Source organism: Labrus bergylta, chromosome 4 (assembly GCF_963930695.1).
Source record: "Labrus bergylta chromosome 4, fLabBer1.1, whole genome shotgun sequence".
NCBI lineage: Eukaryota > Metazoa > Chordata > Actinopteri > Labriformes > Labridae > Labrus > Labrus bergylta.
In genome coordinates this window covers 19,630,816-19,645,241 of record NC_089198.1, presented here as the reverse complement: position 1 = coordinate 19,645,241, position 14,426 = coordinate 19,630,816, and the positions used below count along the sequence as shown (strand labels likewise).

General features: G+C 40.6%; 1 protein-coding gene across 2 annotated transcripts in view; it reads left to right on the top strand.

Moving 5' to 3' along the window:
* Positions 1-14,426, top strand: part of ece2a (endothelin converting enzyme 2a) — an 84,744-nt gene that overhangs the window by 35,049 nt on the left and 35,269 nt on the right. For both annotated transcript variants that reach the window (XM_020634118.3, XM_020634119.3), the window contains exon 3: positions 7,262-7,545. In XM_020634118.3, the coding sequence (XP_020489774.2) occupies positions 7,262-7,545 (284 nt within the window). The remainder of the gene's footprint in view (positions 1-7,261; positions 7,546-14,426) is intronic.

Below are 14,426 nucleotides of genomic sequence, written 5' to 3'. Positions count from 1 at the left end.
CTTTGGTTCAATTAAAACGTGCGATGCATCGTGTTTGGCTTCTACTGCCACACATTGGCTTGATTGTGAACTGCACCACAGACAATGTGTCTTTCGCAATCGCTTGTTGACGTGCTGCAGAGAGTTGATTGTGGTCAAAGATACTGGACTATTCCATTGTACCGTTATTTAATATAATGTGGAACAATTAGATGTTGTTGTTTCTGGAAGTATAACCAGCCATAACATCCTCCTTTACAAGGACCGTACCTACAGTGTCACACCTGACTCTTGCTATGTGTGTGTGTGTGTGCCCTCAATGCCTCTTAAATTACACAGCAAAGCCAGATCAAATGACATCAGTCAGGCTCTTTACCAGACGCTCTCTCCGTCCGATCGTCTGTCTCTTCCTCTCTCTCTATCTTTGACTCCCACACTTTATCACCCCTGTTACTTTCATTTCGCCCACTTTGTCTAACCTGTGCCCACCCTTCAAGTGAACGCTCTATCCATTGTTCTTGATCCCTAGATTTTCACCATGGCGCTGTCTGTTTTTCATTTTTTCAGCTGTTGTTTGACCCGGCTGAGGACAGACAGGGCTTTAGCGCTGCAGCTTCCACAGTTGAGTGGATTGTACTTTAAGCACAGAGTGAGCTGTACAACACTCAGACGTCCAGTTTTCAGACAATGTTATGTGCAGCAAATGCTTGATTTTTATAGCTTCGGGCAGAGGAGGTAACAAGGCATAAATGGTTATACGAAGGCGAGGTGGGTGGCTTTCAATAACTGTTATTTTTGGCTAAAATAAAATATGGCTCTCCAGGCTCATTGCCATTCCTGTTGCCTGTTGGTGTTTTGGATGAGCGATATGCTCCAGGCTCCCTGCCACAGCAGAGAGGCACATTCATACAGTGGAGTCCTTCCAAAAGTCCTCCATCAGTCATACACACACACACACACACACACACACACACACACACACACACACACACACACACACACACACACACAGGCTCACACTCCATCAAACAGTCACAGGGAAATGCTTAATTATTCACTCACTAATTACCTCGTATACCCACTTACATAACTGAGGTTGCTTTGTGAGCAGAGGGAAGAAGAGACTCATGAGGAAAATTTGCCGGAAGAGCTGTGCTTTTGAAAGAATTTTCATCTGGCCCCGCTCGCTGATGCAACTTTTCTTGCGCATCTGAAACTGCTTGAAAATAAGTGGCAATAAAGAATATTTATATCTGGTGTAGAGGCAAGAGGAGGCGATGATCAGATCAGCTCATGCATAGCAGAAGACAAACTGAAACACACTGCATTATACATATAACAGTCCTTTCATCCCTGTTAATGGATGCTAGATAAATGTCCCAGTTTACATTGTAATTGAAAAACACTGGGATAAGGAGAAATAGTTTGTTTATGAAGTCTTCCTCCCACCTTTTCTCCTTCATTAGATCATTTTTCACTTTGTATCAGTGTGTCAGCACTTCTTTATTTCTACTGTCCTTAAGCTTAGTGACTTTCTTTCCCTCTCGATTTCCTGTTGACCTCTTTTTCTCTCCCTCTCCCCTGCCAGGACATATCTTTCCTCCCCACTTACTTTTTTACTTCTCCTTGTGTCCCCTCTCTCCTCCTCTGTCTTATCTCCCTTCACTCTGTCTAAATCCACCTCCTGTTCTCCTGGCTGAATGTTCTCCAGGCTCCCTCCTCAGCCTCTTTTTGTGAGGCAGAACAAGCTGTGAGCACTTCTCTTGATAACATATTTTTTTTTTATTGGAAACTCTGCAGAAATGTTTGAGAAGTAGATTAATAAAGAAACAGTAATCTTGAAACAAATAAACAAACAGTCCTGTAAAGGGAAGGACAGGAGCACATCCTGGATTCAGATTGAGTTAGTTTGAGGATACACAGAGATACATAAGTCAAATTAAGTTCAAAGGCGCTCTCTTTGTAAAGATTAACACACAAAAAAAAATGAGTCGATGCATGTTCTGTAACTGTTTGTGTACACAGAGGAGTACAACAATACGCTGAAACAACAACACACTTCTCAAGAGTTCAATGTTTCTTCTCAGCCCTCTCTATAAACCCTGCCTTGTTTACATTTGCCTGCTGGTCACATGACATGTCATTTTATGTACTTCATTTCAAGCATGACCCAGCTTTAAGAATCCATGTGGGTCAAATAAATATCAGACACGTGTGTGTGTGCATAGCGTGCAAATGTCAACAAATGCTTGTCATCTAACCAGTAATACTTAATTAATCAGATAACAGTGGACCTGAACTTAGAGGGAAGATAACAAGAGATAATTGGTTAAAACAAGGCCCAGTGTGACACTGTCCACTCTCATTATTCTTATCACACTCACAGACACACACACACACAAACACGTGCAGGCTTCTTCTGACCTGACAAGGCCACTCACAGTCAAAATTTCTCACACATTGTGCACAAATCTGCACCCATGATTCTACTTCACATCCACACTGATTTAATGTATTTTCATGTAAATTATCTCAAAGTTTCAAGGTCAGATTCGCTTTTAGACCCATAACGCTCCGCCTAGAATACATAAATGCACTTAATCATAAATGTGTGTGTTCACAAAAACAAACACTTTTCCAAACGTTGACATTTACAGAATTCGCAGCTGAACTTTGTGAAGCGTCAACGAGGCATCACTTTACCTCGGGCTAGCCCAAACCCTGCAGGGTGCAAGTAGGCGGCTGAGGTGACAGCCGGGGTCTCGGTGTTGTTGTTGGAGCACATGTGCACATCACCATTCATCAGCACTGGCCCTGGCCCCCCATCCTTCATGTGTATAAACCAATTTGGGATGGGAACAAATACCCTGCATGCCTCTGTCATCATGGAGTTTCCACTGCTGTGCTCGTCTCAGCTCAGAGATAGCAGCTTTGATATTTCACACCGCTGGCTCCATCTTAGGGGTTCCCCACCCACCAGCACCTCACGACCATAGATGGAGAGTTGAGAGTCGCTGATTATGTGGAGGGAGGTCATCTGATCTGCCCAATGGTCGCATCTCAAACATTTCATGTTGAGTAACAGTCAAGGAGCACAACAACAAAATAATGAAACTTAAATCTTAGCTGACACTTTATGTTCGGATGGGAAGTCCTAATAAGGATCTGATTGGATCATTTCAGACACTTTGTAAACTAAGTATTAACATTCATGCAGGGTTAAGCTGGAGTAGCTCCTTACAAAGAGTACAAGCTTTAGATATGTTATAGTAGTAGTTGAGTTTACACTGAAAAGTGTAGTCTCTCCTGTAATATCTGCATCACGATTCTGTGTGCTAATAAATGAGATTAGCATCTGTGTTGTCAGTCAGCATCGAGATCTACTGAAGAAAATGTTTGACGCTGTAACTTATTGTGAAATATCCAAAATATTTTGTTTCGTATAATTTTTCAAAACTAAGATTCTTCCAATTAACACTGCTATTTTCAATATCCCTGTCAGTTTATCTTTTTTTTTTTTTTAATCACTGATAAATTATAGCTTCAGTGTTGTGAAGAAAATATATTCAGAGATTCTCATGAAGGAAAATATCCTGGTGTGTTCTGGTAGGCAAAATGTTGATGAGCAGCAGAGGAGCTTCCTGCTCTTCCAGCATTACCTCAGAGGTTTGCTCTCTGGTGTTTGTCACCACAGCAGAGAGTCACCACTTTGTTGAGCTTTCCATGAACATCTCTTCATGAAGAAACCACCTCCATGTATGGTCAACATTCTTCTCTTAACTTACCTAAGGTTTCTTTTTTTGTTTGTTTGTGCAGAACTTTCTGGATGAATGTACAAATGCTTCAACTATAGCAAACGGTTTACACATGTCAGAAGTTGATGACGTATTTTTGACAGTTTTTTCCTGTTGATTTGTTGAGTGGAAACTTTTTAGCCCAGGACTCAGATTTTCCATCACACGCATGCACACTGCATGCACATGCACACAGCCAGTAGAGCAAGGTGATACGACACCTCTAACTTTAGTCTCCCTCTCTATCACTCTGGATAATCCAGTTAGGGAACATTCTCTGGATATCAGGAGGTTTTATCTCCCTCGCTTCCAGTCGGAGCAAATAAGGAATCCATGCTCCAGACCAGCCCTGTACCCTTGTATCCTGAATTAACCACGCGTGACACATGCACTCCAGGATCTCCACGCACTTACCCAGAGACTGACATAAATACAGCACATCCTGTCAGATCTCTTCCTGTGGCTTTGTGTGGGTGTATAAAGGTCAGAGGTTTCAGGGGGCACCAGCTGATGTCACAAAGCCAAAATGAGAGTAGTGTCCTTGATGACAGCCTGGCAACTATAATTGTCGTGACAACCCCAAGGAATGAGCTGTCATGTGACACCCCCTTCCTCCGAGCCGAGTGCATGGAAAAAAGAAAACACACACACACACACACACACACACATTTATAACTGTGTCAGCGGGGGGAACCCTCTGGAAACAATGTGCGGCATCCTGGGGGAATATAGAGGGGAGTGCAGGAGCAATTCAGCCCACTGTGAAGAGGGCCAAATCTAGGTATGAAGCAAGGCTGTAGAGCCTTGCTTTCAGCTGAAACTGAGAATCTGGATGGAAATTATTATCTGGAAATGATTGTCCCCTTTTCTATGACGAATGATAAAACAGTGCTGAACACTGATTATCCTCTATGTCAGTTGTTCTGAACTGGTCTAGCCTAAGGACCCACCACCAACTCCTTCATGAAAATTGGGAACCAAATTTCTATTTTTTCAACCAATCAGATTTATTAAATGAAAAATAGGGCAGTTTGGACCCCAGATGGTACGAAACATGTGAAGGAACAAAACCAACATGTTTTAAGAGCACTACAAACACACATTTTTTGCCCTTTTTTTTTCCAGTCACATGTTCACGACCCAATGAAAACAGCTCTGCAACCCACCAGTTGAGAACCTCTGCTCTATGTTATAATCACAGTACCACAAGTGTAGCTTGGGACAGGAAAACTTTGGACTCTTCACACATGTGCACTTCATTACTTCTAATAAAATACACACAGTAACAGTGTTTAATCTCTGTGTATTACCAAATCACAAACACCTGCACAGGAGGAACAACCTACAGTCTGCTAAAAACCATGCAGAGGATTTCTATTATTGAATAGTTTATTCATTATTTGTTTTAACTGACAATCTGATAGTGAACTCTCTGTTTTATAAACGTAGACACTTTATGATGTCTCAGGAACACTGGAAATTATTGAGTTCCATCATTGTTAAACCCAATGATGGAACTTAAAGGCAGGGTTGGTCATTTTCTCCAGATCCACTTTTTAAGATTTTGGTTGAGATTGTCTTTAGGTCCTGACAGAAATTAATAACTCGTGTGCTCTGAAAAAGGAACAAAGAAAATCCGCCATCTGTAGCTGTAGTAAGCGTGTAACAATTTCGACCAATGTCTACCACGAGGTGCCAATCTGATGAACCAATCATGTCCCTGTCTCCCTGCTCGTTCTCTACCTCTTGCATGCACTAGCCCACACTCACAGCACGTCACCAGTTACAGAGTTTATACTGTGAGTTTGTTGTTGGCTGTTTTGAATATTAAAATAGTCACTTTTAAAAAAAAAAAAAATTTTTTACAGGTATTATGATAAAGTTTAGTGTTTATTTACTGCTGAATGAGACATGAGACGACGTAGTTTCTACACGTAAGCGATGAGGTGAGGTCTGCTTCTGGAGCAACGGCGCTCATGCATGTAAGTGAGGGGCGTGGCTTTTGAGGGAGCACAGAGGGGAGAGGGTGGGTGTAGACGGAGCACTGAGGGAATGCTACTTTCAAAATCCTTTATAGTTTTGGAAAATTACCAACTCTGCCTAGGCTTGATATTTCATTGTTAATCCTCATGTCAAACACTTTCTGAAATCCCAGCTCGTAGAAACTGACATATGCTTATAGTCCTTTTTGTCTGTTAAGCATATCTTCTAAGGTCCGTCTTTTCTCCGTTAGTAAACTCTGCTAATGTTGATCAGTTTTATTGAAGTCCAATCCACTGCAGCCTCCAATCAATGAATGATATCCTTTAAGCATACTTGAGCCTCTGCCTCGGGCAATTGTGTTTCATGCATGTTTACAGTGAAGCAGGAGTACCACCTTACAACCATCATCAGTAGAAACGTTTTTTCGACGAGATAATAATATTCCTATGAACTAATCTATGTCAATTAATAACTATATGAATATTGGAAAACACTGACCCATCCCTAGCACAACCATACACACACAAACGCAGCTAAACAGGTCTCAGATGTGTTGTTAAGGGTGTGAGGCTGCTAACAGAATCTGTCTTGCATGTTCGCGCGCACACACACACACACACTTTTGGAGGTTGGTAATTAGATGAAGCAGTAAGGTGATAACAAGCGCCATCCACACGTTTGAAACAAAGGTGTCTGTGCCAACATCACCTGAGATTACACGCAGAGATTTTAGTGGGGAACAAGATGAAAAAGACAGCTTTTAGATCCTAACACTTGAACTTCACCTTCCTGAAACGGAACATGTGCATCAAGAAAGTGTATATGACTCCCACTGCTGCCTTCCCCTTTTTGTTATCTTTTGCCTATCTTCTCCACCCACTCCTCCTCCATGAGCACGATCTATGAGTCATCTGATCCTAAAGGTGAGATGCTGCTTTCTGTAGATTATTTTCATCTCCTCTTACAGCACGAGAGGGGATCTTCACTTCTCTTGTATTTCCCTCCTCAGCTTTCATCCATCCGTCACCTGCAGACAAGTTAAAACATCATTGTTGTTTATTGCAGAGTGTGCCTTCTGAGGTCAAATCGGAATCATCGCCCCTCCCCACCGATCCCCCCCGCCCCCTGAATACATTTGTACCTCCTGTGGTGGGAGGTTTCCAATTCTGCTTGTGATTGAACAGCAGCTTGATCAAATAGATCGTTTTGTTTGTTTGTTTGTGTGTGTGTTTGTGTCTCTGTTTCATCAATCACAGGAGAGGTGGTCCCTGTCATAGTAATCCTTGTTGTCATTGTATGTTGTTGCTTTATTGATCACACCTTTGTTTACTCATTCTGAAAACTATATTGAGGATTTGAGTGGCCAGAGACATATTAGTTTCTGTCTCCTCCTCTCTGATTTTCCTCTCCTATTTCCTCATCCTTTACCTCCTGATTTTGCTGCCTTCTTTCCTCTCCTTATGTTAATGCCTAAGCTTCCGCCTCTCTCCCATCTTCCCCCTCAGGTTGTGGAAACAGCAGCATGAGCAGCGACATGTACAGCACCGGCTTCCATTCCATCACAAACATCGACTACTCGTCAGTGTGCATCAGTACGATGAGTGCCCGGCACAGTGACTGTCCAGGTATGAGCTGGCATCAGATGGATGTGCGCCAACTCTCCTTCCCTGACGCGTCCTTTGATGTTGTCCTGGAGAAGGCCACGCTGGACGCCATCATGGTGGGAGAGAAGTCACCTTGGGGGGTCTCCCCAGAGACGGCCTGTTTCATTGACAAAGCACTGACAGAGGTATTGTTAAAAATCTTTGATTTCTAGTAATCCAGCGTTTTATTAGAAACAAAAGAACACAAAACATTCATGGTCATAAACGTGTTGTTTTTAAAGCCTTATACTAGATACAACGGAAAAATTGATACAAATAAAGACCAACTCAAATTTATGAGACAAAATTATATCTCAATACTTTGTAGCCAGCAGATGGTGCTATCTCTTTTTGCTTCTCTTGTTAGACACCATAACTTCTCTTGTGTCGTTAGTCAATAGACGCGTACAATCATGGCAGACGTCAGTGAAGATATCTTGTCAGTGAACATTTTGTGGTTGAGAATTCACGTCGGGGGTCCGGGGTTTGATCCCCAGCTCCGGCAGCCATATGTCGATGTGTCCTAGGGAAAGACACTTAACCCCAAATTGCTCCTGTTACTGCGTCAGCAGCTAGTGGATGAGTATGAACGGATTTAATTTGTAAATACTGATGGACCCTTTACTGGAGCATAAGAGCAATTTGAAAAAGACGAGGAACAAGACAGAAATGGGTATATAAAATGAAAACAACGCGATTCTGTCAGTCAAACAGCCCCATGTTAGAAAGCTTGAGAGACCAACAACATACATGTAACATACGCTGGGAAGCAGATTTGAAACCATTTTCACCCAAACAGGTTCGTCAGCCACTTGTTAATCAAATTCATCAATCAAGTGTTTTTAAAAAAGCTTCCTGTGCTTGGGTTTGATAATAGCCTTAGATTCTAACCCTATCATCATAGCCTCACATATACTTCAGCTCAGCAATAGTAGGTACAAAAAAAACTACCCATGGTACAGTAGGTTGGAAGTTAATAAAAGCAGTTTTTTTTTTTTCCGTTTCAAGTGTACATTCTGAAGTATCGGAGAATGTTGAATAAAGCTCCTGCAGCTATTCATGTAAAGCCAAAGAGACAGACTGACAGACACGACATGGAGCTGCAGTAGAGTCTAATAATTCTCGGCATCATTATAAATGAGGGTCGCCCTCAATGATCTCTCCGAGAACTTAAATAAAGGTTGAAAAAATAGAAATAAACTAACCAGATGAATGAAACAGTGGTATTGTAACAATGGTATTTATATTTATTATATATGTTATATTCTGCCATGTGAGTATTAACCTTGGTTATCAATGTCTTCTGCAACAAGATACAATTATTGTTATTAATTAATTAATGAAACATTTAAAAACCAACAAAACATTTGAACTAATACTGTAGAATACCTATAATACCCTACATAACAAGATGCATTCCCCTCAAAAAAACCTGCAGGTCTGCTCACCCAGTTTAATTTATCTTCCTGTGTCAGTTTTTATTTGCTGCAGCACTGCCTCCAATGTGTTGCGAGCCCTTTAAAGGATTTGTTATGATGTCCTCAAAGACATACTGTACAATACATTATATCAGAGTGTTTCTAACGATCTTTGGTTAAATGCAATAGGTTTGTGTTTTAACAAGTAATCTTGTGGAACTTTCACAGCCCTCATCACCGCGATACTTCAGCCAGAGAAATGTTTTTCCTATAAAAGACTATCATTCATTATTTTCTGTAGTACACATAATAAACACCCTTTATATATTCTGTAGATCCAATACTACTGATCCTTCCTCTCCTGTCAGCATTCAATCCATAACAGTCTTTACACGCCGGCTGTGCAATGATTTAAATGCTCTGCCACAGTTTATCTGTAATTGACTTCTCTCTGACAGTGAAATCAGGAATGGTGGCACTTTACATTTCCACTCCATCTCCACAGCCCATCAGTTGATTTAGATGACGCTGAGTGCCCTTCAGCTTGCTGGCTGCGGCTCTAACCACCACTGTGTCAATGTGACAATGACAGTGTTTTGGCCATTAGCCATGGTTGACCTTGACTCACGAAGCAAGCGAACGCTGCTATCAACTACGTACTCTGAATGGGAAAGAATTACTCATGAAGTACTTACGGTCACATTTCGAGAGCTGGTAAATTAGATGATATTCAAAGTTTGCTTTGTAATTACAGGTATAGTTTAGACTTATTACACACTGAATATGTAATCATGGTAAAGCATCAGCAGGAAAGGTCAGATTGAGTGATTCATGATGGCTGAAGCAGGTGGAGATGACTAAGTGCGATTAAGGTTAATGCAAATTTAAAGTGAACAAATAAAGGCCTTTTTACAAAGTGTTTTAAAATGACACAGAAATGTTCAAATTAGGCGGCTTTAAGTTTAATATTCCTACAAAAAAGTTGCAGTTAGTAGAAGGCCTGAGTTTCTTTCTTCAATCCACATCGATGCAGTCAGATTGTCTGTACTTACAAACACGCCTTAACTGCAAACTGCATCACATACATAACCCTGGAACCCACCACATCACCGACTGTAATGTAAGTGTGTCATTAAATCAGAAAAGGCTTGAAGTAGCACACATACTGTATGGTTCTTTTTTTTTTTTTAGGTCTTGGTCTATAATGATTCAAATGCAGATGTCATTGGACTAAGAATTTCAGTTCTAATTGGTAATTCAAACGTTAATGTTCAAACAGGAAAGATATAACATGTTGTAATTTTGACAAACTGCATGTTTGGTGGATGTAAGGCAGAATAGATGTTTGTGAGCACATATAGTGGAAACAATGTAAGATTGAATATATTCAAAAATCCACTTTGCAAATGTTTTGTGGGTCCAGAAAGTCATTCAAGGTGTTGTAATTATTTAAATTTTGTAATTGTATTCATTTAAGTTGTTGCACTTAATGCAACCAAGCCTGGTCCTTCTTTCTTTTCTGTTTGCGATCTCCTTTTAACCTCTTTCAGAACTAAAATTAGGAATTTTTAAAATTAGAAAATTCACTTAGTGAAAACAAAGCTCGTTCATGAGAGAGCATGATTCCTGTCTAAATCTTCTCAGGCTGACGTACTTCGATGACTTTTGATCCCCACAAATTAACTCGTTTGTAATGCTACCAGCTTAACCAGTGTCTAGCTCGACTCGAGAGGTAAACAAATGATTATACTGTGCTGTATGTGGGCCAAGTTTTCAGGGACAGTGTCTGACAATAGAAACACACACACACACACACACACACACACACACACACACACACACACACACACACACACACACACACACACACACACGTAGAAAAGGCAGACGATGCCCTGGGTGTTTTCCTCGGGCAGAAGGAAGTCTTAAAGAGGGATCAGTGAGTGTGTGTGGGGGACAGATGGAGGATTCGACTTCCCTTCAAAGGAAGCGAAACTGAACTCACAAAGAAGCTTGAGAGCCATTAGACGCGTCATCACCTGCTTCCCTTCGCACCCTCTCTTCTTCTCACTTCTGCCTCTCACTTTGCTTTTTCTCCTCATCTCCACTTTTGTTCCTCTCACCTGCTCTGAGCTCGGGGCTGTGTGGAGGTGCTAATGTGTGATTGTGTTCATGTTGTCTTTCTGCTGCATCTTTATGTGTGCGAGTGTGTGTGTGTGTGTGTGATCAAGGAGAAGTCAATATTCCTCGCTGATGTATTTTTGCTCTTGCCCTGTGGCTTACACGGGTACAGCAGTCACGATTCCAGCAAATGTGTGTGTTTGTATGTGAGTGTTTTAATGGAATGTAGGAGTTGGGTTCATAGCCCGGTTTAATTTCTTGCAAAATAAAACATTCTCGGGAGAGACAGGGAGAGGGAGAAAGAAACGAGAACGAGCTGAAGGACAATAAGTGACAAGAAAATTGCCTGAGTTACAAAAAGGAGATTCACACACAAGGAAGGAGGTTTTGAAGGAAAGAGGATAAACTGTACTGGAACACAGGAGTGAGAGGAAAAGAGGGGAAAAGAGAGGAGGAGGAGGAGGAGGAGGAAACCGAGACTGACAGAAAGCTAATGAGCAGTGCGCCAGTGTGAGACCGATGGGGAGGCAGCAGAAGCGAGGGAGAAAGATGGGGGGGGAAAAAGAGGAGCACACTTTCATCTAAAATCCTCACCAGCTTTCTAAAAAAGTGTGCAAATACATGTTTTATGATGTTAAGATAATACATTATAGCAACTAAAACCCTGCGCAGATTGAGTGCAGCAAAAGCTCAGCTCTGAAACAAAAACAACATATGAAGACACATGAACTATATATAGAATCAGGGAACAATAGGTGCAACAACAAACACAGCTTCATTTTTGTTGCTAACACATACACACCCAAACAGAAATCTCACAGCAGAGGCCGCGGTGCACTGAGGTGTGAAATTTATTTCACAGCCCTTACATGCTCTGTGATTCACTCATACTGTTGCCATGGAGATTCTTTCCTTGGATATCATCTCAGACTAACACTTTTAATTGCTAACCTTTAGTCCTGTTTAGAGAGGTAAAGACGAGTCCTTGGGCGAATTTTTTTAGAATCAAAAAATGTCAATGGTCATTTTCCAATCCTGTTTAATAAATTGAACATGAGCATGTGTTTTAATTTGATACTTCATATTGATGATTTTCCCCCTTTTTTTTTGCCACCTCAGTGCTGAGTAAGCTGCAGTGTCCCTGGAGGTCGTAGTTTGTTTTTGAGATTGTTGATCATGCAAGGACTGATTTTTAGCCAAGTTCACAAGTTTTCACATTTCTGCTTTGTGTCAGTACTTTAGTTGGAGAAATTGAATTAAGGCCAAACTTTACTCAGAATTTTAAACTTTTAAGTATACTGTTTAAAGCAGGCCACTTGTCACCCAAGGTCATCTCAGAAATGACCTTTTTTCTTCCAGTAACAATGACTTTTGTTTAAGTCAGGGCTGTAAAAGCCATCTGAACACATCATTGTTTGTTTTGTTGTTTCTTCCAGCCGTGATAGTTGACCGGCCTGTCCTCTCAAAAGTATATGATTCTTTGCCAGTCTCAGTGACACAGCGACACAAACACTTTACGCAACAGCCGAACGTACATGTTATCATGTCGTCAGTAAGGACATGAAGTGTCCATCTGGGCAGCTCTGTGGAAACCCTCTGAACCTGCAGGACTCGTTCATAAGAGACACGCGTCTCACTGAGTGTGTGAGCTTGTGTTTAAAACGTTTGACCTGCTGTGTGACGTATCAGTTAGCAGGAAATATCACAGAGCAATGCATTTTGATAGTTAACAGTTATAAAACAAGATCAAATCTATTACTAATACAGTTCACCGAGGCAGACAGGTATGAGACTGCAAGCCAAAGACACTAATGCAGCTGAAGAGAGAAAAGCATCTTCTCTGTATCTCTTGTTGGTTTATTTATGAGTTACATGAAAGAAGAGAGCATTAATGATGTCTGTTTGAATATTTCTACAGTGTGACCTTAATGCAGAAAATGCAATTAATTTTTTTTAATAATCTGATATAGGAATCTGCCGAGGAAATTGGTGCATGATGCATCTCTAAACACAGCATCCAGTCAACATCAGTGGTATTGTGATATCCTGGATAATGTCATCACTTAAGAGTAAGACATCTTGAAATGGCTGCCCAGGGCGTTTGCATTTTCACACACTGATTGTTGTTGGCTGGGCGGGGTCAAAGTCGAGGATTTTTTTTGTGTCATTTGATATTAAGAGCCCAATGATGCATTAAGCTTTCATCATTAAGTTTAAGTTTGGTGGCATAAAATCAATCCTGTCTCTTAGTAGTCTTGAAAAGCTTTTGTAACAACCAGTTTAATACAGTCAAGCTTTGGGTCAAATCATACATAGTTTATTATTGCCTTAAATGATGCAGTAACACAACATTATGTGTTGATATGAGCTGCTGTTGAAGCGCCTACTGAAATAAAAGTGATGTCTCCTACAGACATTTAGATCTGCAAAGTAGGAACCAAACATCTTTAGAGGCACAGTGTTTATGACTGTATCTGTTATGTTCTGAGTCACACTGTTTGATGAACATCAAGCCTGTAGTAAATGAGTTCTAGTCACACATCTTCATAATGTTGCATCATTTGTAGAAAACACTGACTTGGACTACATAGCTACATTTCACACTTAACAAATCAGAATATGACTTAAAATGACACAAAACATACTGGTGAGCAAAAGGAACTTTGCTTGAAATCATATCTACCTCGAACTGACTCTGAAGAATGACTATTTCATGTTGCTCTCTTTTCTCTGCCGCAACCAGCTCACATCTTTTTTTCATGTCTAAAGGATGTGCTAGCTTTACTGCCAAAAGTGTTTAATGCTGTAGAACAAAACAATCAATAATATAAATAAATCAAAACAAATCATATAACTGATAACTTAGTGGATGTTAAGGTGGAGACATTACAAAAGTTTCTTAGCCCGACCTGACACAGTGTCACCTGCAACCAACTACATAGTCTCTATAGTATTTCATCAAATATCTCAATCATTGAAAAGGTGTTTAAAAAACTGTCTACTTAGGCTTTTACACCGTATCATTATCAGAAGAGATGTCTTCTTTTGTTTTCTTCACCCAGGCCCCTTTCCTCTCCCTCTTTTTTTCCATTTTTCACTTTAACTGCTGAGACTGAGTATGTTAGGAGACCTCCTCGTCTCTTTTTACACTACTGTACCCATTGCAGCAGCCTGCAGCAGTTTTATTGTTATTATGCCTTGCTGATAGGAAATAGAGTTTGAGCTCTACAAAAAACTAAATACGCAGTTGATTATATTTTTTAGTTTTTATGACTTTGTTCTTCTATTCTAAGTTAGATGTTTTCTACTCAGCTCAGTAAATTCTTAACAATATGTGTTGGCAAATGAAGCCAAAAAGGTTATTTAGGCTAATGTGATCAATAAATTATAATTTATTTTACATTCATAAATAAATGTAAAACGTATTATAATGTACTGGAATAACATTTGACTGTTCACCCACCCCACCCATCACGTTGGAGTGGCTC